Source organism: Coffea arabica, chromosome 4e, assembly GCF_036785885.1.
Source record: "Coffea arabica cultivar ET-39 chromosome 4e, Coffea Arabica ET-39 HiFi, whole genome shotgun sequence".
NCBI lineage: Eukaryota > Viridiplantae > Streptophyta > Magnoliopsida > Gentianales > Rubiaceae > Coffea > Coffea arabica.
Window position 1 is genome coordinate 28,699 of NC_092317.1, and position 23,025 is coordinate 51,723.

The following is a 23,025-nucleotide window of genomic DNA, read 5'->3' on the forward strand; positions in this document are numbered from 1 at the left end:
GATTGTACGCAATTTTGTGTATACATGCTTTCTGTGTTGTTTGGGATTGAATGTCTTTATGTTTCTTACCAATTCTTGGGCTGATTAACTTCAAATTGACCAAAAGAATCGGTGAAATTTCTTATGCTCATTTGGTGTTCGACGAAATGCCTAGCTAAAAGTTCTTATTGAAAGATGCTTTATTTGCAATTTTTTTTCTTTCCTCGTGGAAAAAATCGGTTAAGTTGGTCAATTCGCTTCCTCACGTTTGAGAAATTTTGATGCATTGCTGTCTTCCGTTTTTCCGTCTCTCATGATTATGTAAAAGCTTCAAGGAAAAGGCTGTGCAGACAAATTTGCCCCTCAAAAAGTTGATTTCCGTCTCTCCTAACGGCACAAATACACGGAGTGACCAAAACGGTATAGATTTACTAGTTCAGTGACATTTCACGCTAATAAAAAAGTTTAGTGACCAGAACCGGCACTTTCAAATAGTTTAGTGACATTTCGCGCAATTCGCTCTAAAATTAGCTCGTAAAAAAAAATTCACTAGTTCGATATTTGGTTATAATAGAAATAGAGGCAATAGTGGTAGTTTTACAGTTTTATTGGCAAAAAATTTTAAAAAAAGAATAAGGAGGAAAAAGAATGAAAAAATAATTTTAAAACTCATTTTAAGTATAAGCATACCAAATAAGAGAATTTCATTTAAAATATTTAAAGGTAAAATTGTCATTTTAAATGATAAGGGAGATATGTGTAATTTTTCAAACTTTAGGGAACTCAGTAAAATTGTTAGAAACCTCAGAGGAAGTTTCTGAAATTACCCCAACTTTAAATAAACTTCTATCCAATTTTTGAGAAAAAAAAAATCCTAAACACTTGGGGAAAAATTTGCAATCCGGACCGGATTTGAAAACAGAAGGAATGTTCTTGTACTCCTAATTTTGTAGGGTGCACAGTTCAGGTGAGCGGCGATCACCTATTCACCAGCATAGCATTTGGTGTTCGGGCCAACCCGACCTCTTAGCTTGAAGCTGCTGCTGCTTTTGTTCGCCGTCTTTTCCAGCCGACTGTCTTCGCCTGTGGTTGTGGGGTTGTTCCTTCTTAGTCTTTCATTACATAGCTGCTACAGAGGCTTCAGCAGAAGCAAGACAACAAGAAGGTGCGAGCCAAAGCCCAACGGTTATTGGCTGAGGTAAAATGTTTATTTATTCATCTCTCCTCCCACCTCCACCCTTCCTCTCTGACTTCTTAATTTATTTCGGTGGCTCGGTCGTATTTTCTTCAACTGTTTGTTTCCACCTGCTGATTGGGCTCAAGTTCCAGCCTTTTAACGCTTCTTAACTGATTGGCCCTATTTATTGGAGTTTTATTGCACTAATAAAGTAGAATTCATAGTTGTCCGTGTCCCTGATGACTTGAGTTGCCACTCTTTCATAATCTTAAATGCATTTTCCGAATCACAATTTCCATCCCTTCTATCCTTTTTCTTTTCTAATTTGCTCTTTTTCAGGCGACCTATTGACGTGGCAACAGCAAGTGGATAATTATAAACTCTTTGAAATCTCACGCGAAGATGATTTGTACGTGAGTGACTCTCTCTCTCTCTCTCTCTCTCTCTGTTTCAGCTGAATTTGTTCTCTTTGACGCATTAAAGAAACAAAAATGGTCTTTTCCTGTTTGTTCTGCATACTCTCAGTCCCGACCCCGTTAGTAGTTGTTACTTGCATGGACTTTTATGTTCCGTGCTGATCATTTGCCGCAATGCCCGCGATTGTTTCCTGAGATATCAAGTGTTGTTCTGCAGTGAAAATGACAGACACAGACACTGCTGCAACTCTAATTTCCGCTGATTGTCCCTTTGCGAAGCTACCGGATCATCTACTGATAGAAATCTTCCTGCGTGTTCCCATCTCAGACTGGGGGCAAATATCATGTGTCAAGAAACAGTGGGCTAAACTATTCCAGGAAGAATGCTTGTGGGATGCAGCCCTTATTAGGAGTTTCCCTTTGGCTGGCCAAGCTAAACGGTGGCCAGGGCCTATTCCTCGAGGTTTGAGTAAAAGGTAGACTGGGAGTTTTTATTACCTGCTTACGAACTTATGCATGTTTGGAAGAGATTATCACATAATTCTCAAATCATGACCTTCCTCATTTAACTTATACTCAAGCAGCAGTAGCAGGAGCTTAAGGGCAAGCTTCCTGTTGTGCACTTCGCATAAATGTCACTCAGGTGTCATGTTATAGTACTTTTTTTGGGTTTTTAGGCGTCACTGGTTCTAATTGCTTTCCTTAACAATATTTGGCATTGGAAGAAATTTTTTTTCCCTTGTGAAAAATGTACGTGATCAGAACTCTGTTTTCTCTCTTTTTTTTTTTTTTTAAAATTGAGAGGCTTATCGTACTCCAACCTTAAACATCAAAACAGCTTCCGCTCTTAGCTGTCTTCCCTCTCCTTCGTTGAGGAAGAAGACATCCAAATTTTCTAGGAAGAGAGTTAATTCTATGTGGATAATTGGTTAAAAGACTGCAGCAATAAACAAAATTATGTGCTACACATTCGGTCTCTAAATAGTATCCAGATTTTGTATTTTCTTTATGTTTCCTTATATTGTGATTTATTCTTCCTGATTTTAATATAAAGGTAGGTGTCATTAACAATCATTGACAATCTTGTTGCCAAATGTGATTGTGATTTCAGGAGATACGCTGCACTTTATGTCAGTAAACAGATTTTCTCACTCCATGATGAAATTGATGAAATTGTGGGGCATACTTACTTGTTTCTCAGGGAGCAGCTTGAAGTTTCACCAATGCCACTTCCATCTGGGATACTTCATGGAACCATAATAGGTTAGTTGTCAGATTGTTCAAGTTATGTTAGGATTTGATTTCTTCTTTCTTCTTTATATTTGGAATTACATTACAATTACAGAGACTTTTTATAATTTAAAAAGTTCAGCTTAAAATGAGAAAGAAAAGTTGAACTTAGATCCAGTAATGTCACTCAGGCTGAATTTGGTCTTATGGAAACTAGGAAAAAAAAAAAAAAAGCTATGGGAAAGCTTATTTGGTTCCCTATCTTTGGATGTCTGAACCAGATCACGTACTGCTCAGAGGTAAATGTCTTGCACATGTTGAGTGAGCCAAATGGAATATGTAATTTGAGCAAACATTCTCTGCTTGGGGCACAAGTTGCTACAATTGCCTTGTAACTTCTGACTTAGAACTGATTTATTGTCGATCCATTTTGGGTTTTTTCTATTTTGCTCTCTGGAATTTGTTGGGAAGCTTTGATATAGAAGCCTTTGCGGACAAGATTGTACAAAGAGTGTAATGTGTTTTTTTTTTTATGGCTGATGCTTATCTCTTTTTTAACTAACTGATGCTCTTTTAAGGTGGTTATACTGGGATCTTCGTTTCTATGTGGTTCATTGTCTGAGGCAGTAGTTTTATAATTATTTTTATCAGAAACTTATTGCTCCCCAGATTAACCTTAAATTCTTTTGCTTTCTAGCAGATCAGTTTATTGCTTGTGGCAAATCACAGGATAAAGCATATGAGCTTGCTTCCCTCATCTGGTTGGCTGTTATTGACAACTTGGAGGAGACTGAGCAGACCTTTTCTGTACTTAAGCGTCTAGCACTGGATGGTGAAGTAAGCAAACGCTCATTTTCTTCCCTCCCCTCTCCTCACTTGTTCCCATTCCCCCACCCCCCCCCCCCCACAAATAAAAACCCAAAAAAAAGGAAAAAAGGAAAAAGAAAGTAACTTTTATTAAAGATCATTGGAGAATATTCAGAAACAGAAGAAAAATACTATCTGAGACAACCCGTTCCTAAACTACTACCGTTAAATTTAAGCTACACGAAGAAGACATGGTAACCACTGCACCAGCATACTGTTTATAAAAGATCTGCTGATCAAAACCCCTTTCTATGCTAACCCCTTTCTGTGCTAACGGTTATTTAATCAAATATTGTCTAAAAAAATTGTCAACTTTAATGTTCTTCTAAAGTTGATTCCTAAGGAGGTGACTATCTTCTCCAAAAGACCTTTTCCTTCCCTTTACTTCTTCTTCCCTTCCACATAATAAAGTGTGCCCAGTGGTTGGGTTTTCTACGATGAGCGATTTCCTTATGACTACAAAGTAAGTCTGGGGTTTTTGTGGCTCCATCCTTCAATCGCCTCGTCCCCGTGGTGAATTTTCCCAGCTCTTAAACATAACAACCAAGAAGGCAAGTATTATTGGGAAATTTGATACCCGTTATCGGGTGAGAGGCAGCGAAAGCAGATTAAGAATATTGAGGTCATTTAGCATAGTCAGCATGTAGATATATCTTTGAATTTTATGGCACGTATGCAGTAAAGGGGAATGCTGTTGGAATTTGGGGATGCAAGGACTGTGGCAGAGTCAAAGCTGGTGGTGCTTACACATTAAACACTGCCACTGCTGTGACGGTCAGGAGCATCATGCATAGGTTGAGGGAGCAGAACTGAGAGGTGGATGACCGTTGGTAATGGGAGTACAAGTACATGTTTTGGTTTGTACTTTCGAAAAGTATTGGAGCTAAGAATAGTTTTTTTTTTTAATTTACAATAAATAGGCAATATTTGAGTAAATAAACCCTATGCTAGCCTTTCAATTGGTCTTTGTAACAGCCATTTTTCTCCATCATGCCACAATAAGCTTTAGTCACATCATTACAGCTTCTTAGTACACATACTGCCAACTGGCATTTGAGTGAAAAAACTCTACCATTCCTTCCTCTTCTCAAAAAGTAGACAGTAGCTCCAAGGGACAGTAAAGTTGTTTTGCTAAGCATTCTGCACTGACCAGTCCAAGTCATTTTGCTGCTCATGGTACATCTGCACCCACCAGTCCAAGAAGACTAAAGCACGTCTGTGGATATGCTTCTTAAAGTAGACAATGTTGTACAACAGTACTTTAATAGAGTGTTCCTATAAAGATCAATAGCAGATTTTACGCTATAGGAACCATTGGTATCACAAACCCAGATTAGCTTGTTCTCGTTATTATCTCAAGGCAAAAGAGTAAGAGGCAAGGTTTACATGATTTCTTCCAATGCCTCATTCATCCTCCATTCTCTTGGCCAAAGCCATCCACCATTGCAAAAGGAGATGCTACCCCGGCTGAATGACTAATGTTAAATTTTAATGATAATGCACTGATTGTAACTATCAATTAAGGGACTTGTGGGATGCCAGCTGTGGTACCATAGGAATACGTTCCTACCACAACCTACTACTGTTATTATACGAGTTCTAGCTGTCGCTTCTAATTGCAACGGCTTTGACCAAAAGCTCTTGTTTGCTTTCTTTGAATTGCAAAGTTTCTATCCATTCATGATACCTGTGTTTCTGTTTCTCCCCCCTCATGTATTCTGTCTGTAAATTGTCTCACTTTTTATACTTATTTCCTATCTTCAAAGTGATCCAAATTAGGTACCTTTGTGTTTTGAGAGGGCCATATACATAAAGAGTTCAGAAGACCCATAATGGTTAGGACTCAGGAATCAGTATTATCTCTGGTGTATAAAGCATGGTTCTCTATTTAAGTTACAAAATCAGAAAAAATTGACTGGATAAATCTTTGAGGAACTAATGGGCATTTATCGAACATCTGGTTTGTGTAGAACTAGTGATTTAAGTGAGGCCTTAAAGATGAACTTCTGTGTATTAGTGCTTCTAGAGTTAGATAAATCGTGGGTGTCAACCATCAGTGCTCTTTCACATTTTGATACAGCGTCATCATGGCAATTATTTTCTAGTCTTCTATTGTTACAAAGCATCATGATCAGAAAAAGAAAAACAATAAAGGATTCAATTTTTGCAGGTTTTCCTACCATTTCCGTACTCAAGGTCTTACAATGTGCAATGGAGAGTCTTTGAAAGGCTTTTCACAGACTTTCGTGACTGCTTCAACCATGTTGATTACTATGATTTGCTATCATTGGCGAAGAACAAATTTCAGATGATACCATCTGCTTGGCTGGGTTACTAGGCGGTGGCATTTGGTCCAAGTGTGTATAGATTGTAGAAGCATTGTTGGGTTCTATACTAGTTGATGAGACTCGTTTCGCAGGATAGAGTTAGAGCTTTACTATTCTTCACTGATTCATGGATATATATGTTGTTATGACAGATGAAGGCTTTTTCTGATGTGAAATATGATGCAAGATGCAACTAAAATTGTAATGATTTTCACTGTCATGGTCCTAATGCGTATTAAGCTCGGGTGAAGGGCGCAAAGTTGTGTGTATTTGCGAGTTCATTGTTTTAGTACCACATCAACCAGTGAAGCCTTGGGTAAAATTTGTGAAAGGAAGTTGCAAGGGGCTATCTACAGAAGCCTGGTCATTTTTAGAAGGAGAGCTAAATTCTGATCGTCCCAACCTGACTTGTCGCTTGTAAAACCAATATACAGAGACATTGGTAGTTGGTACTTGAGGTATTGCACAAACTTTTGTGACTTAGAGGCGTTAAGCGTGATAAAAACATACTTGAAACTCAACTGGGATTTGAGTTGATGGGATGGAAGCATGAAGGCAGTGGAAGCTCAATTTATTAGTGGTGGATGGATAAAAATAAAAGGACATTAGAAAATAAATTACAGAAAAAGACCAGTTTTTTCCATCACATTTTACAAAAATATTCTTTTATTTCCGCACTTTTAAAATGAAATAAATTCATTCTTAATATTTAAAAATTGAAACTATTACATCCCTGAAATTAACTTTCAATCTGAATTCAATCACCCAACAACTTGATTACAAATTTTGGGGGTATAATTGGTAGATCATTTGACTAACTCAACTTGATATTCCCATGAAATTTAATGAAGCCAAAAAGGAAAAATAAAAAAGTATAACATAATAAAAAAAGGAATATCATTCGTATATTGTTATTGTATACGCTGACGGATCTAGATACCTGTTACATTATTTCAATTTAAATTTAAACACCACACTTTGTATGATGGTATATATCTGGATTCGTGCATGTATATACTAATGGTGCTTAAAAAAATTTACTAAAAAAAAAAATTCAACTATTCCAAGACAAAGAACGGTCTTTTTATGTTCCAATTTTTTAATTTTTCTCCTTTTTTGATTCAAAAAATGTCATATGAATGTGATAGAATTGACCTAATCCGTCTGCGATGGCACCCCAGTAAAAGTTTCTCCAACAAAAAAGCCACCGATATAGGTACTGCAAGCAAAGTCTCACGATAAGATGAAGAAGTAATTTTCATTAAATAGGAGAGAAAACAGATTTTCGATTAAATTGGGGAAGAAAAAAAAACTGGTAGATTTATTCATAAACAAAACCATTGCTATGGTTTGTTCTTCTTCTCCACTTGATCGCCGCTCCAATGTTTGTTTGTTAAGAGTTTTCCTCTCACACTGGCAATACATAACACACTAACACACACATACAAGTCCATTGAAAACCTACTTTTATCTTCATCGGAAGTAGCATAGAGCTGGCTGCGGCCCTGCTTGCTCCAACATTTGTCACAAACACAGCAACAATCAGTAGTTTTTACCATTGGTTTCCCATTGTGGCATTTTCACGACCAGTTTGAGGGCATAAGTACACCTAATTTTCTGTATTTATTGTGGTACATAACTCAGCCCAGTGATATGCAATGCAACTGAAAATTTGGTCTTTCACAATTAATAGCATATCTAGCGCATCGAGAGAAGGAACTAAGAAGACCAACGTGTTTTTCTTTTTTTCTCATACTTTGTCACAAAACCACTAAACAAATACATAACAATCAAACGTTTAAAGCTTTGAGAGTTTCAAGCACACGAGAATTGCCTTCGCCTCCGCTGCAGTATTCTTTACTACTCAGTTTTGGTGTCCTCCATTTATTTTCCTCAAATTTCAACACTTGAGTTGTCCACAGGGAAAGCCCCTTGAGTTCAGATTATAATTTAGAGTTTTGGAGATTCCAAAGGTGTGATGATACTGCATATATTTGAGAATTTTTATGAACCTGAACAGGATTTCGGTGAGAAGTTTTATAAATTGAAAGGTTGATGAGTGCATTGGGTTCGCGCATGATGGAAGATGATGATAATTGAGAATTTGTTGCCAATTTCTTTTTCCTCCCCACTTTAATAGACAATTTTAGTTTTTCTCCCCTAACTAATAGTCAAATATTTTATTTATAATCTAATATGATTTTGCTCGTAACTCCTGTATTACCCTTGGTTGACTAGTGGTTTTTTGGTCGGAGAAACAATTAATTACTAGTGGTGTTGCCGCGGAAGAACCAAAATTAGTTACAGTATTAAAGTTTAAGGACTAAATTAAACTAAAAAAAGTTCAAGGATGAAATCAACTTAATTAAAAAAATTGAAGGACCAATTTCGTAATTTTTTCACGAGATGAAATGTTGATTAAAAAGATAAATAAGTCTATGTAAGTAAAATAATATTTACAAATAGGAAAAATAACTTTTTTCGTCCTTAATTTTTAAAAATATCATTTTATGTTACTTACAAATTCACATTAGTCAATTTTGGTCCCTACCTAAGTTTTCGATTATTTTTTTGCTAGAATCTAATACGTGCCTTGTATGTGATTCTTTTTTAAGGATAAAATTGTCAAATCAAAATTTACATTATCTGATCCATAGTCCCTCACATTGCACAAAATGAATTTTTTCATCTCTCATTGACCATGTGTATGAATAGTTTTTTTTTAACCTACATATATATATCTATTTGATTTCTCTTGAATAGCACGAATAGCATGTAATATATCTCTATTTAATTTCAACTATAAACAAGTGAATTGTAATTGTACACACACAATTCAATAAATATATGCATGGGTTTAAAATAAACAATTTTGTTTTAAACCCATGTGTATATCTATTTGATTTCACCATGTGAATTTGTTCAATATTCGTGGGCTTTTCTCTTTTAGTAATAATTCATTTATTGAGTTGTATAATAAGGTCATCTAATTAATTAGTCATAATTCGAATTTTATAGTTGTACTAATAAATTGCAATTTAAATCTAAAATTTCTACTTGTCACCTTTAAAACCAACAGTTGAATTATTTGCCTTGTGATTATTTTAAAATTTGAAAGTGCCAATTATTTATTTCTTTTTGTCATACTTTTGGTCTTTAATTTGTATGTTAACATTGTACCTATTTGACAAATAAATTGTTATATATAATACAGAAAAAATTGTTGAAATTAAAGGTACATGAAATTAATTACCTAATAACAGTGTTGACCACGTCATTACAATGCATACACACTATTTTTGAAAAACAACCTTCACATAGTTATCCACAATTTTTGCATAACTCATAGAACATGTTTTCTATATTAATGCTCTAAATGTAAGCAAGTATTCGAAAATATTTAATCTAGTAAGAATGAAATAAAGTATAGGTTATGATTATAAATTTAAAAAGTTTGCACAGTAATTAAATTAAATAGAGTAAGTTTATCGTACATATGATTGTATATTCGAATATCCATATTCTCTTTGAATTTACTATCAACAATACTTGTGATGTTGTAAAATTGCTTGACATCAACCACGTAACTAGTTTTCAAACACATGTATCATTTTCAAACCTACAATTTTTTGAAATACATGTTGATAAGAGTATGAAACAATATTAAATGCTTGATGTAGTGTTACTGATGGAACTCACCAACTGCATAGGTATCGAGCAAAATCTAAATTATGATTGATATACAATTTGCTAGTTCCAATTGTACAAAGTGATGGTCCTGCATAGTATGGTTATATTCGCTAAAAAACTATTCAAATTATATAGAGTATAAGTAAAAGTATTTGATTTACCTCTGAAATTTCGTACGCAAATACCACATGTTAGTAAAATATTATTTTTTGTAGCAGACTAATATTATAGAATTCGTAGTATATTCAATAACTTAATACTCAAATCACCGATAAGGCAAAATTTGCCTAAATAAGTTTTACAGTGTCCTAACTCCTTGTAAAAAAAAAAACGCTAAATAGTCCTAATTGGCATCGTAAGTTACGGCAACGTGCCAGTTCCATCTAGGCCTAATTTTTTTTTTTTTTGTGGTCAAAATCTAGTCCTTATTGGTTCTGCTGTTTCTTGATCATGTTGTATGCTTGCGAATTAAAATTGTATTAAAATAGCATGTGAATAAGCATTTATCTTTAATTAAGGAGTAAAAAGAATTTAAAGTATAAATAACAAACTATAAACGGTTTATGAAATAGATTATGGGAAAGTTTTAAATTTTAAATTTGACTGGTGATAGGGTTGGTTATAACTCACTACTTTTTATGTATTAAAATAAATACAAAAATCTATAACCCACTACTTGTTACATTATTGGGATTTTTTTAGGGTTAAATATAGTAAGCCCCTTAACTTTACATTTAGTTGCACTTTACCCCCTCAACTTTACATTTAGTTGCACATTTGTGATTTTTTTAAAACGTGATTGTAATTTGCAAAGTTCATTTGTAGGGGTGGTTATAAGGTTAGTGTGGTGACAAATATTTCTTAATTATAAAAATATAACATTGTATTAAAATATCATACGAATGAGCATTTGTCTTTAATTAATGAGTAAAAAGGATTTAAAATATAAATAACAACTATAAACGGTTTATGAAGTAGATAGTGGAACGCTTTAAATTTTAAATTTGATTGGTGATAGGGTTGGTTATAACTCATTACTTTTTATATATTAAAATAAATACAAAAATCTTGAAAAAAGAATGAAAAGTTTAGAAGCCATTGAGAGGGTTTCTGCTAAAAACCCCTTCCTCAATACATATAGATATAGATGTTTAAGGACTATAGTTAGGCTAAAAAAAAGTTCAGGGATGAAATCAGTTTAAGTACAAAAGTCCAAGGACCAAAATTGACGATTTTTCAGGTAGATTATTACTGAAAAAATGATAGGTAGTAGGACTTGATGGGTAAATCCCAATCTTAGATGCTAATGTATCATGGATCATCATGGACACTTGTCTCTTTTGTTTGGATACTGTAAAGCTTTGGTAATAATATATAAATCTAACGTTTCGATAAAAAAAAAAAATAGGACTTGGAGAGGTAATTGGGATTGGGACTTGGGTGTGTGATTTGAGGGAGGAATAGGAAGGACAAATAGGTAATTTTAGAACAAAAGAATTGAGGGAGAAACAAAAGCTTTGGTGTTCGCGGCTGGGGCTTGACAGTAGTGATATTGGCCCTAATGGATTCCATGCATGGTGAGGGGCTTTGTCTTGTATCCAGACCAGGCAAAGAAATCCAAAAAAAAAAAAAAGAAAGAAAAAGGCAGTGCAGCGAGGGCTGAGAGCCCGAGGCAGAGGCTAGGGTCGCTCCCCCGTAATAATACAGTGCTGCTTACGCATGTTTTTTCTTTTTGATAATGCTGCTTACGCTTGTTAAAAAGGTCTGAAAGGGAATGCACCTCCAAATCACAAACCAGAAAGCGCCCCCAGAATAACAAAGATTTCAACTTTTGCTTGCTACCACCACCACCATCACCACCAGCTGCTGCACTTGGCTTTGCTGGGTGTAGTAAGCAAGTGTGCCAACAAGATAGATAGATAGATCGACGAGAAAGTAGAACATCGCATTACGAACCCGGCGTATCCGATGTGTAATAAAAAGGGTGGTTTGTCGAAACCTTGAGTTAAGATCGTCTACAGCACCCCACAAAAAAAAAAAAAAACTTGATAATAATCAAGACTGTCAAATCATATATTCCCCACGACGTGATACGAGCTTAAGCTTGGGTCTGAAGAGAGTACCACGACGAGCACTAGATAGGAGGAACCAGCGCACCATAACGGGAATGGGAGGGCAGATTCCGAGTCAAAATCGATAGAAGCGGAAGAAGAAGAAGAACAACCTCCGCCCCCACAATAACAAAATCTTAATATATAGCAGCATTAATATATATTGCAGTACAGACAAACATCGCTTGCTGGTCTTCGTTTGTTTGATGGTGTTATTTGTTTCAAACGTGTACTTTTGTCTCCCTGCTGCTGCTGCTGCTGCTGCTACTACTTTGTAGCAGCAAGTCCAGCCACGCTTCTCTTCCAGTCTCCACCCAGTCTTCACTGCTAAAAGCTCCAAAAATTAGGGCTTTTTCGCCCTCGCCCTCCGCACCGCCAACCTCTCATTCTTTGCCTTGCTCTCTGGATTTGTTTCCGCGTTCTGCATTTCAGGTGCGCTAGGCCCTTTTTTTTCTTTAAAGCCAAAAAAAATCTGCACTCATTTACCTCAATTTGGCCTTCGTTTTTTGTTACCCTACAAGTTCTCTTCTTTTTGTTCTCATATATCATATTTCTGACGCAGTGTACTCATTTCTCTGTTATATTAACCGCCATTCTACTGTCTTTCTTTTACTTGTTAGCATCTTTATGCAAAGCCCCGCATCTCTGTTTTCTCTTCTTTTGTCATTTCCATCTTACCATTCTTTGGTGAGAAAAATGGGTTCTTAAGGCTGTCTTGCTTCTTGGATATCTGCTCATCTGCTTCTCCGGCTTCACATCTGATTTCGGCCACAAAACCGCTTGTTTTGCATAGCTTCCCTGTTTACATTCACCATCCCAACCTACCTTCCACATTTCTATTTTACCACCTTTAAAAAAAAAAAGCCCCCGATAATTTTAGTCGCTTGACATTTGAATTAGAGATATCTAATCACGTTTCTTGGGTGGAACTAACTGCAGTTATGCTTGAAATAAGTCCTTTTATATCACACCATGATGTTAGAAAACCAAAATCTGATCCCCGTTAAAGGTGGGATTTGTGCCTTCAAAAGGGCATGCATTCACACCAAAGGGCCTGCATTTTGTTCAATGTGGTGTTTGAGTATTTGTTTGGATTGTCAAATTTTGTTTTGGATCGTCAGGTGATTAGAAGGATTTAAAAGATTTGATTCCCATGCTTGTGCCTCAACGTTCTGTGGCAACATGGATTTCCTCAAAATGAAGAAGTTTATTAGATCCCAAAAACCGAGCCTGGAAATCAATGCCAGGGATAAGACTCTCCCTCAGCCAGAGGAGCCCAAGGATAAAAATGTTGACGATTTAGACAAGGCAGTTGATGTTGATACCAGCAGTACAGAGGCTGAGGATGATGACGATGATTTCATCACTAATGAGGTCAAGCGGAGGTTGAAAGAACTTAGAAGAAAGAGTTTTATGGCGTTAATACCTGAAGAGGCATCGCCAGAGGATGGGGAAGATGTGGATGAAGAAGAAGGAGATACCAGCTCTAGTGAGTGGAGGGATGTACAAGCTGAAGGACAACAGTTCTGGTCAATTTTTGATGCCTTGTATGATACCTACTCTGAGCGAATGCTGTTCTTCGATAGATTAATTGCTCAGCAGTTGCATGAAGTTGGTAAGCATTGTTTCTCCTCAACATCATGATTGCTCCTCCTCTTACATACGTTCCATCTACGGAAGTGCTTCATAATCATGCTACGTACAGCCTATTTGTCATCCGAACATCTTTTCTTTAGGTCAGTAATTTTTAAGAGCACTGCAATGACAAGCGTGATACATGATGTTATTCTTTGTACAGTGGTCAATGCTAGGGGTATAATATGCAGTATCACATAAGCAAAGGATTTGCAAGTGGGATTTGGAATTTTTTTTTTTGGATGTGTGCATGGAATAGAATCTTTTGGCCTCTGAGGGTTTGAAATACTTGTCGTGTTCTTCTTCTTGATCATTAAAATGTGAGGTCACTAGTGGCTTGCAGTTCTCATGGTTTTTTTTTTAATGACTAAGTTAAAACTGTACAACTTTTAGCTGATGATGAAATTTATTGTACTGCCTTAAGAAACATGTAAAACTATCAGCAACCAATTTGGTAAAACTTGGAATTGTAGAGTATACAAACTAATGTCTCTGTCTCCTTCGTGTTTGATGTGAGATAATATTCTATTTGTTTTGGTTCACTACTGACTAAAGATCCAAGGTCTAAGAACTGCTAGAGAGAAGATAGATGGCTGCAGATTTTCGCTGGATGTCAACTAGAACACTGGAACAAAGAAAAGGATACAAAAATGGGCTGTCTCCTAGCTTCTTCCACTGACGTTAAGCCTACGTGCTTTCTTTCTTGGAAGCTGCTAGTTCATTCCTCTCTCAAAAGAGGAGATTTAATGGCTTTAGAACTGTTCTATTTATCATTTTGGGTTAATATGAGTCTGCAGCACTATCGTGCCTGTGAATTTGTTGAAATTTATCCTGGCCGTATGATGCCTCATTTGTCCAATTGCAATGACTTGGCTCAGGCAAAATCTGATGTTTCAGTTTAGCATAGTTTGGTTAATCATGTGGGCATATACAGGAATGCATAAACTGTCTCCCAAGTCTCAAAAACATGGTTTTGGTGCGAAGTGAGAAGAAATTAGGGAATGTCGACTGGTCATCGGTTTTCTTGGGCTGATTTACTTGTTACGGTGGCCTCCATATGCATACAAAGAAATATTGTTTTTTGAACGTTTGATGGATGTAATAATAGTTAGTAGGAACTCCTAACCAGAACGAATGAAGATCTAATGATTATATCCATTCTGGATTGTTTAGACGCTATACATCTTGCAATTAATGTCATCTTGATTTTCAGGAACAAGGAATAGCTTATTTGACCATGTCTGACTGCAAGTTGTTCAGATTGAAAGAAATTGAATGAATTGAATGAAGGCAATAATTCTTGAATACCTTCTGCTCACTCTTGCACAAGCCAAATAGCTAAAACAGAACCAAAAGTGTCTATTTGTAATAAACCCTTGTGGTTGTATCAGCCAACTTATACTGTTTACTCATACTTTAGACTTGATGCTAAAGTTACCTTATTTGCAAAATCAGTAGCTCGAGAATAAAGTTGCCTAATAGCCCTTGACAAATATGTTTCTTCATTATTATGTTTTTGTTTGACAAATATTTTCATTTTGCTCTTATCTCCTTCCGAGATTCTTGACTGCTGCTGATTAGGCTATGTAGGCAACTTTTATCTACCAATCAACAGTATTCATCTCCATCCTTTGTACAGATTCCATCTCTGCAATTATATTCACCAAAATCCTAAAAAAAGATCCTCCACTGCGTTGCCTACATTTAGAGTTCCATGACAACCCTGGACAAATAAAAGCTAAACTTTGGCGATTATTCTATATGTATGAAACTTCTTAACATCAATCTAACCTCAATCAACCTAATACAAAGTAGATATGAATTGAGCTCATGAAATCTGGATAATGGAAAAGTATCAGCTAGATCTCAATTCCTTGTGCACAACTTACGCTTTTTAAAGGGAAAACTTTCTTTTCAAGTAAATATCTCTTAAGTACTGTAACACTTTTTGATTATGTGCAAGGACGGACATTGGCTGGCAAAAACCAGCTCTATGATTGAAAATGGTGATGTCGGCATCCAAGTGAAAATGGCCCAAAGACAAAGTAATTCAGACAGGAAATGGAACAAGGAAACTGGGAAGGACAATATGAAAGAAGAAAAACAATTATAGCTCGTGATCTGTTCCCTCTGAGCTTCTTTCATCTGTCTAATTGTACATTAACTATTTTTTATTTTTTAGATCCCCATTTTGTTATGAGATTAAGATTGACTTCTTGCAGATTCTCATGTTCCTTCGAGCCCTTCACCCAGATCCTCATTGAAAAGGCTAAGGTCTCCCTTTAAATGCTTATCTTTGAAAACGGTTAAAGAACCTGAAGGTGAAATGGAGTACCTGCAGCCGCAAGCAAGTGATCCCTACGAGGACCTTGAAACAGCATATGTAGGTCAGACGTGCTTGACATGGGAAGCTCTTCACTGCCAGTACACTCAATTGAGCCAAAAAATTTCTTGCGGACTTGAAACTTCCACCTCTTACAATCAGAGTGCTCAGCAATTTCAACAGTTTGAGGTTCTACTGCAAAGGTTTATTGAAAATGAGCCATTTGAGCAGGGTTCAAGGCCAGAAATTTATGCTCGAATGAGAAATTCTTTGCCTAAACTGCTTCAGGTTCCAAAAGTCCAAGGTATAGTCTGGTTAGAGATTAATGATGCATATTTGGATCACTTCAGCTAAGTATTTTCTTTTGTTTTGATAGTTATCCATTTTTTGGTTGTGCATTCTTTTGGTAATATTAAGTTCTCTAATTATGTGAAGTATGTATGCTTAAACCAACACGAATAGCCTATTCTGAGTTTGCTGTTCCTATTAGCCTATTTTGTTATGACTTGTAGGCTCAGATCAGAAAAGCATGGACGAAGAGTCAGATTTGCATGTGCTTGCCCCAAATCTGATTACTATAATTGAGAGTTCGATCCTGACTTTCCATCAATTTCTGAAAACGGACAAGAAAAAATCAGGTGGTGTGCGGAGTGTTTTTGGAAGTCAGGACCAGATGGTTACTCCTCTTCAACAGATTCAATCTTCTCTTGAGAAGGTGAGGCTACATATATATACATGTGTGTGTGTGTGTAAAGAATAACAAGAGAGGGGGGGGGGGGGAGAGAGAGAGAGAGAGAGAACGTGAGGCTGAGTGTTTTGGCTGTTGCTACCTTTTTGTTAAAGGTTGATTTTATTGATTTACTTTAACATTACATCCTGTTGGTCTCACAGTATAAATTCACTGCTTGCATGCTATGTCAAAGACTCAAAACTCGTGTTCATTCTGCACAGTTCTTTACCTTTTTGTATCATTGCTTTGGTTTTTGATCTATTTGGCTGTTTTGATGTATTCACTTCCTCTTCTTATCTATGATGCATCTCTGCATGTGTGTGTGCATGCATGCTTGTGGCTGTGTGTCTCTGGTGGTGTGATTGTATGGATTGTCAACCTGTTTTAAAAAATTGGGATACATTGTAGAAGTGAACTGTATTGATCCATCAATATGAGACCATGATGGAGTTTTGCAGTCTGCTTAGGTGTCCTACAAATATCTTCTGCAAACTGCTTTCCTGGATTTATTTTTGAAGCCTCTGAATTACAGAAAGCATTGAAACTGAAGGAACAGCGGAAGAGGACAAAGAGCTGGAAAAAGAAAGCATGGCCCAGCATAGCAGAGGATGTGGATCTATTGCTTGGCACCATTGATGTCAAAGTGTTGTCTAGGGTTGTAAGAATGGTGAAGATGAGCAAGGGGCAGTTGTTTTGGTGTGAAGAAAAGATGAAAAGGATTGACTGCTGCGGCGGGAAGCTGGAAAGAGACCCCTCCCCCATTCTGTTTCCTTGCTAGTTGGTTAAGAATCTAGAATGCTTTGTGCACTAGTTGCTCCTGGACGACCAACTCCTTTCGTTTCTTGTTCTTTTTGTTGAAGGATTTCTTAGGATGAGAAAACAACTGGATGTATATTAGTAAGTAAATTGAAGGTTTAAGTTATAATAATTAGGCTAAAAGATGATTGCTATTTCGCGATCAGCAATTATACAGGATGGAATGAGCTATGCGGCTTTGGTGTTTTGATTAGATGAACTTTTTCATCAGGATTACGCAGAATGGCCGGTTATATGCCATTTGTTGTTGGGGCAAGCATATTCTAGGGGACATATAGGTAGGGTTGCAAACAAACCAAGCGATTTGGTCAAAACAGATATATTTTAGTTTTTTATTTTAATACTAAAATTACATGTATATTTTTAATATTTTTATTACGTATTAAGAAAAAATGGATATTTTATTTATTTTTTAAATAATAAAATTATTTTCTTATTTTTTTAGTTCAAGGTCGACTAGACTCGAATTTTACATTGAATGTTGGTCGGCCCTGAGTTCGAACTTGATAAAATTGAGTCTAATTTTTGTTTAATTACGTCAAAACTCGATTTTATTCAACTCATTTGCAGCTCTACATGTACAAGTACAAGTGAGGATGGTAACTGCCAACCAAACATGCATGAAAGAAAAATTAACTTTCCTTAGCTTTCTCACACTTTTCCCTGCTAATAAATATTTCCTAATAGGTTTTTAATTCTTGGCCCGGCCTATTTCGTAGCTTAACGGCCTTAGAAACAGTGTGCACGTGTTGATGGCCGAATCTGAGCTTCTCTAGAGCTGCTGTAATACACACCCATTTTTCTTTCCATCAAAAAACATTCCAAACGTTTGGATTCCTTTTTTTTCAAAAACAAATTTTTTAAATATAATGCTATAATAATATATAAATAAAAATAATTTTAAAAATTTTCATACAAAAATTTTTCATATACACTACTAAAGTAAAGTTTTTTTAAAATACATTTAAAAACAGGTAATCTAAACGGAAAATTTCTTTCCTTTCTATCTTTTCTTATTCTTCTTCCTCTCTCTTCCCTCCCCCTCTCATCCCATCATTGCCGGCACTGCCTCTCCCTCTCTCTCTCTCTAAACGGGTTTGGTTTGAAGCGTTAAAGGCACTAGAAATTGAAGCAAACAGTAGTGTGTTTGGATCGTGTGTTATTTCACTTTATTCACACCTTATTTACACACACTGATTTGCTTGCATCATTAATACGTTTTTCAATCACCTTTCTATTTCACATACATCATATCAAAAAAATGCTACAATACTTTTTCACAAAATTATCTCAAATAATTTACAATCCAAACACGCTAAAATTAGATATCGAACCAACCGCTGAAACTCTACAAATGAATGGATAGAAATACTACTGCTACTTTATCGGATGTCCCCGAAGGAACTACTACTAAATTTTGACGATGTTATGCTAGTACACTATTTCAAGTAACTGTACACTCGATTTAAGTGCTGCTGGTGGTACCGTAGAGTCTTTTGTTTTCTTAAATAGCAAATGCAATATGTGGCTGAGGAAGTGTAATGGTGGTGGAAGGGGCAGCACTGCGAATTCATTGGGGGGATTGATCTGAGCAAATCCAGAAGGAGGTCGACTCAGAAGGCTTTCACCACCAATTAGGATCTTTTGTTAAAAACGATTGTAGGGGGACTAGCTTCTCTAAAGCTACTGTAATTGACTCTTGAAACTCCTTTATTACTTTATTATCTCCGTCATCTGATTGTTACCCAAAAAACCTGGCATTTGTGATTAGAAATAATTTAAGAAACATCCTCTGAGGATTTTGACTATTGCATTGGCATCCCTTTAGGTTTCCAAAATCACACTAACCTTTTTTGAGATTTATTATCTTGTAATATCTAGGTCTAACCAACAATTAAAAAATGATATTAGGAGAGAGAAAATCACTTGATTCCACCATTGCCCTTTATCTACTATATTATTTGGTCAATCTAATACCAGCCTACACATTAAAGAAAAACACTAGAATTTGTTGTCTATTATCAGGAATCAAATTACATATACCGTCAAAAAAATAGTATATCGTTCTATATATTTTATTTAATGTAAGGTCTAAATTACTCTTTTTAATTATGGATCCAGTGTCAAACATGATCAGTAATAAATAAAAAAAAATTGCAACAAAAACATTTCAAAGAGTGAATTTTAATACCATAAATTTTTAGTAACTAACCTTATTATATTGACAAAAGGTTATTTATGACGTTAAATATCACTCTCTCTGATGTTTCTATTGCAAATTTTTTTATTATTTGTTGTTAATCATGTTTGACAATGGGTATGAAACTGCAAAGAGTAATTTAGATTTTGCATTAAGTAAAAGATATAGAATGATATGCTATTTTTTTAAGCTACATGTGATTTGATTTCTAATGATAAACAGCAAATTTTAGTATTTTTTTTAATATGTGGGTTGGTTATTGAATTAACTAAATAATGTAGTACATGAGGGGCAATAATAGAATCATGTTATCTTTTCTCTCCTAATATCACTTTTTAATTACTAATTGAGCCTAAATGTTACATGATAGTTAATATCAATGAAAATTAGTGTAATTTTTCGAAAACTGAAGGGGACCCAATGATAGTGTTAGCAACTTCGCGAGATGTTTCTGAAATTACCCCTTATGATTATGAAATAGTAGTAGAAAGATTGGATAATTAGCCCCTCCCCTCGCCTCCCTCGTCTGTTTTTATTTTTTGGTTCTGTAGTTGACTAATAATGGTAGTACTATAATACTAATGATCAGTACAGATATCTGTTTGACTACTCCTTTTCTCTGTTCTTTATCTGCACTCTTTAATCTTATAAAAAGTCTTATACTGCTGTAGGGTCGGAGCGGCCGCGCCCTGGTGTGAGTGGGTTTTACAAGCGACATTTGTATTTATTTTTTAAACCCCGTAAACCAAAAGGCAATAATGAACAATGTGATTAAAAAGAAAGGTTAAAAGAACTAAACCCCCGTGAAGTTTACTCCCCTCAACTTAATACATAGGCATTTTGCTCCCCATTTTTTATGTTTATGACAATAGTGGTCCTTCCAAATTAATTATTATTTTATTTATTTTTTCTTCCTTTTTGCCCTTTTCAACTTGTCCATTTTCCTTATATTTTTTAAAATTTTTTCATTTCTCTCATGGGATCAACTATTTTTTCTCTTTTCTATTATTGTTTATACCGAAATAGTATAGCTATCCTTCTTCTGACACAGCAATGCAATTTTAATCAGTATTGAAAGGAAGTGTTAAATTTTTTTTTTTTTTGCTTTACTTCTTCTTTAGTTGATGTTAAATGATGCCTCATTCAAAAGATAATTCTTCCAGTGAAAAAGATTATTATATTCCTACACTTTTTTTTTTTTTGTAAGTAGATGTGAGATCTAAAAATTCCCTTTTCATACTTGTAGAGGGAATTTTTTTATTTTAGAAAAAGAATTGTGATGTTTTCTTCTTATATTCGATCAAAGTTGAAGGATTTAGTTACAAGGATGAACCTTAGAATATGGAAAGATAAAATGTGGAACTCATAAATAAAAATAAAAATGATTAGTTTTAAAACTTAGTTGAATAAAAAAAAGATTTTTTTTGATTAATTCAGTAATAACGTTTTTATTCTCAATTGTTCAAGATATTATATGAATGAACCTATTGCCAAATCTAACGAGTTATACTTAAAGCAAAGTCAAAAGGTTTAGTTTATATGCTTATTTTTTGCTCTAAAATCAAGAATAGGTTCGACAAATTTTAAAATAGAAGATATGATCAAAATAGAAATGATAAAAAATATTAACTTTAATGTTCTTAAATTTATTGTTTATTTATTTTTATCTTTTTTACTTATTGTTATTGAAAGTATTAATCATCATAAAATCTAGGGAAAATAGCCAATTTCATCCATAAATTTTTCACTAGTGTTGATTTAGTCCATAACTTTTATTCCTAACCAATTTGATATGTGAACTTATTCTGCAGTTCCAATTAAGGACTTCCGTGACGGCTTCAGCACCTAAAATTAATTTGGCTCTTAATTAACCAACTAAACAAGGGTATTTTAGGAACATCACTTATGGGGCTATAATAAATCAAGTAAATTATGTAAAAAATCACAATATTAAACTTTAAAAAAGTTTAATCTGGTGATTTTTTACACGATTTAAAAGTTTAATTTGGTGATTTTTTTAAACAATTTATTTGTTTTATTACAGTCTCATGATAATACCCCTATTTAATTAGTCAATTAGGAGCCATATCAGTTTTAGGTAGTGGTACCATCGCGAAAGTCCTTAATTGGAACTACGAAATAAGGTTCAAGTATTAAATTAGTCAGAAATAAAAGTTAGGAACTAAATTGGCACTAAAAAAAAATTTAGGGATGAAATTGGCTATTTTTCTCTATGCACATAACCTATTTCATATATTACTTAAATCAATGCGCCTAGTGTTTAGAATAAAATAATTTTTAATAACAATGATAACAAATTCAAATCATAATAACTTCATAGTTAATCAACCATACATAAAAAAAATAAACAAATATAGTAGTTGCTTTATTTTTTAGAATACACTTTTAAATATTAAGTTTTTTAAAATTCTAGTTTGCTAATATCTTTTTAAATAGTCAATTTACTAGTAATATACACTTCTTGATTATGATTGGCATATATTAATTTTTTACACTATACAATTTGTCTTCAATTTTCTAATAGTGTAAACAAATAAAACAATAACGAAATTATAAGTAAAAAAATAATTATGTATTATAATAAATATACAAATTAGTAATACTAATATCAAGGTGAAACAAAATAGTGACATAAGGAAATAAAAAAAAAAGAGAATAGTAAAAGAATAAAAATACAAAAATAAAAGAAAGTAGTGGAAAATTCATGATAAGGAAATGAATAAATAGAAAGAAACAAAATAAAATAGTAAGGGTACTTTTGTCTTAAAATATCAAATAGGGGGGGTAAAATACTTATTTAGTGAGTTCAAGAGCAAAACGCAACTAAGGGGTAAAGTTTAGGGGGATTTAGTGCATGTAACCCCTTAAAAAAGAAAAAAAAATTCATGACACTTTGTCCCCTTGAACTAAGGGGACAGTCAAACCACTTTACCTCTTTCAATATGAAATACATACATTATCCCCCACAAAAGAGTAGTCAAAGTTAGAGATATATTAAAAAAAATAGTGAGTGCAATGACCTTATGACCCTTTTATTCATGAACTTATCTGTAACCTAGCATCATTTTCTTTCATTGCCAAAAGATTTACATCTTATCTATCGCATCAATTATACAAAAATATCAAACTAAATCAAATATATATATATTACATGTTATTCATATTATTCAGGTGAAATCAAATAGATATATACATGAGTTAAAAAAAAAGAAACTATTTATACACATGATCAATAAGGGATAAAAAATTCATTTTGTGAAATGTAAGGGATGAAAAATTTAATTTTTTGAAATGTGAGGGACGAAAAAATTCATTATGTAAAATATGAGGAACGAAAAAATCAAATTATGTGAAATTTGTTTTGACAAATTTGCCCCTAAAAAATGATCACGTGCAAGGACGTGATGGATTCCGGCAAAAAACTATTCGAAAACCTAGGTAGAGATCAAATTTGACCAATATAAATTTGTAAGTGACGTAAAATTACACTTTTAAAAGTGAGG

The 23,025-nt window shown here is 34.5% G+C and overlaps 2 protein-coding genes and 1 pseudogene across 5 annotated transcripts; all 3 read left to right on the forward strand.

The window, feature by feature from the left end:
• Nucleotides 1-278: 278 nt before the first annotated feature.
• LOC113738558 (uncharacterized) lies at nucleotides 279-6,204 on the forward strand. 4 transcript variants are annotated; one of them, XM_027265797.2, is made up of 6 exons: nucleotides 279-1,177; nucleotides 1,496-1,569; nucleotides 1,790-2,048; nucleotides 2,684-2,835; nucleotides 3,500-3,639; nucleotides 5,840-6,204. In XM_027265797.2, the coding sequence occupies exons 3-6, from the start codon at nucleotides 1,795-1,797 to the stop codon at nucleotides 6,005-6,007; spliced, it is 714 nt and encodes a 237-aa protein (XP_027121598.1). In that variant the 5' UTR covers nucleotides 279-1,177; nucleotides 1,496-1,569; nucleotides 1,790-1,794; the 3' UTR covers nucleotides 6,008-6,204. The 4 variants fall into 4 exon arrangements, with proteins under 4 accessions (XP_027121598.1, XP_027121599.1, XP_027121596.1 ...); XM_027265798.2 differs by having other exon boundaries at nucleotides 3,503-3,639; XM_027265795.2 differs by having other exon boundaries at nucleotides 1,496-1,565.
• On the forward strand, nucleotides 3,861-5,791 carry LOC113739537 (large ribosomal subunit protein eL43z-like; annotated as a pseudogene).
• Nucleotides 6,205-11,260: 5,056 nt separating the features above from the next.
• On the forward strand, nucleotides 11,261-17,494 carry LOC113738744 (uncharacterized). Its single transcript, XM_027266000.2, has 5 exons — nucleotides 11,261-12,229; nucleotides 12,919-13,412; nucleotides 15,655-16,059; nucleotides 16,268-16,470; nucleotides 17,018-17,494. Exons 2-5 carry the CDS (start codon nucleotides 12,980-12,982, stop codon nucleotides 17,261-17,263), a joined length of 1,287 nt encoding a protein of 428 aa, XP_027121801.1. The 5' UTR covers nucleotides 11,261-12,229; nucleotides 12,919-12,979; the 3' UTR covers nucleotides 17,264-17,494.
• Nucleotides 17,495-23,025: the final 5,531 nt, after the last annotated feature.

Excerpts from the sequence above, each read along its gene's own strand:
- LOC113738558 (XM_027265795.2), top strand. Across the intron at positions 2,049-2,683 it reads CCTCGAGGTTTGAGTAAAAG|GAGATACGCTGCACTTTATG; the intron begins GTAGACTGGGAG and ends TTGTGATTTCAG. Across the intron at positions 3,640-5,839 it reads GTCTAGCACTGGATGGTGAA|GTTTTCCTACCATTTCCGTA; the intron begins GTAAGCAAACGC and ends CAATTTTTGCAG.
- LOC113738744 (XM_027266000.2), top strand. The coding sequence starts at position 12,980 with ATGGATTTCCTCAAAATGAAGAAGTTTATTAGATCCCAAAAACCGAGC. Across the intron at positions 16,060-16,267 it reads TCAGGTTCCAAAAGTCCAAG|GCTCAGATCAGAAAAGCATG; the intron begins GTATAGTCTGGT and ends TATGACTTGTAG. Across the intron at positions 16,471-17,017 it reads TTCAATCTTCTCTTGAGAAG|AAAGCATTGAAACTGAAGGA; the intron begins GTGAGGCTACAT and ends TCTGAATTACAG.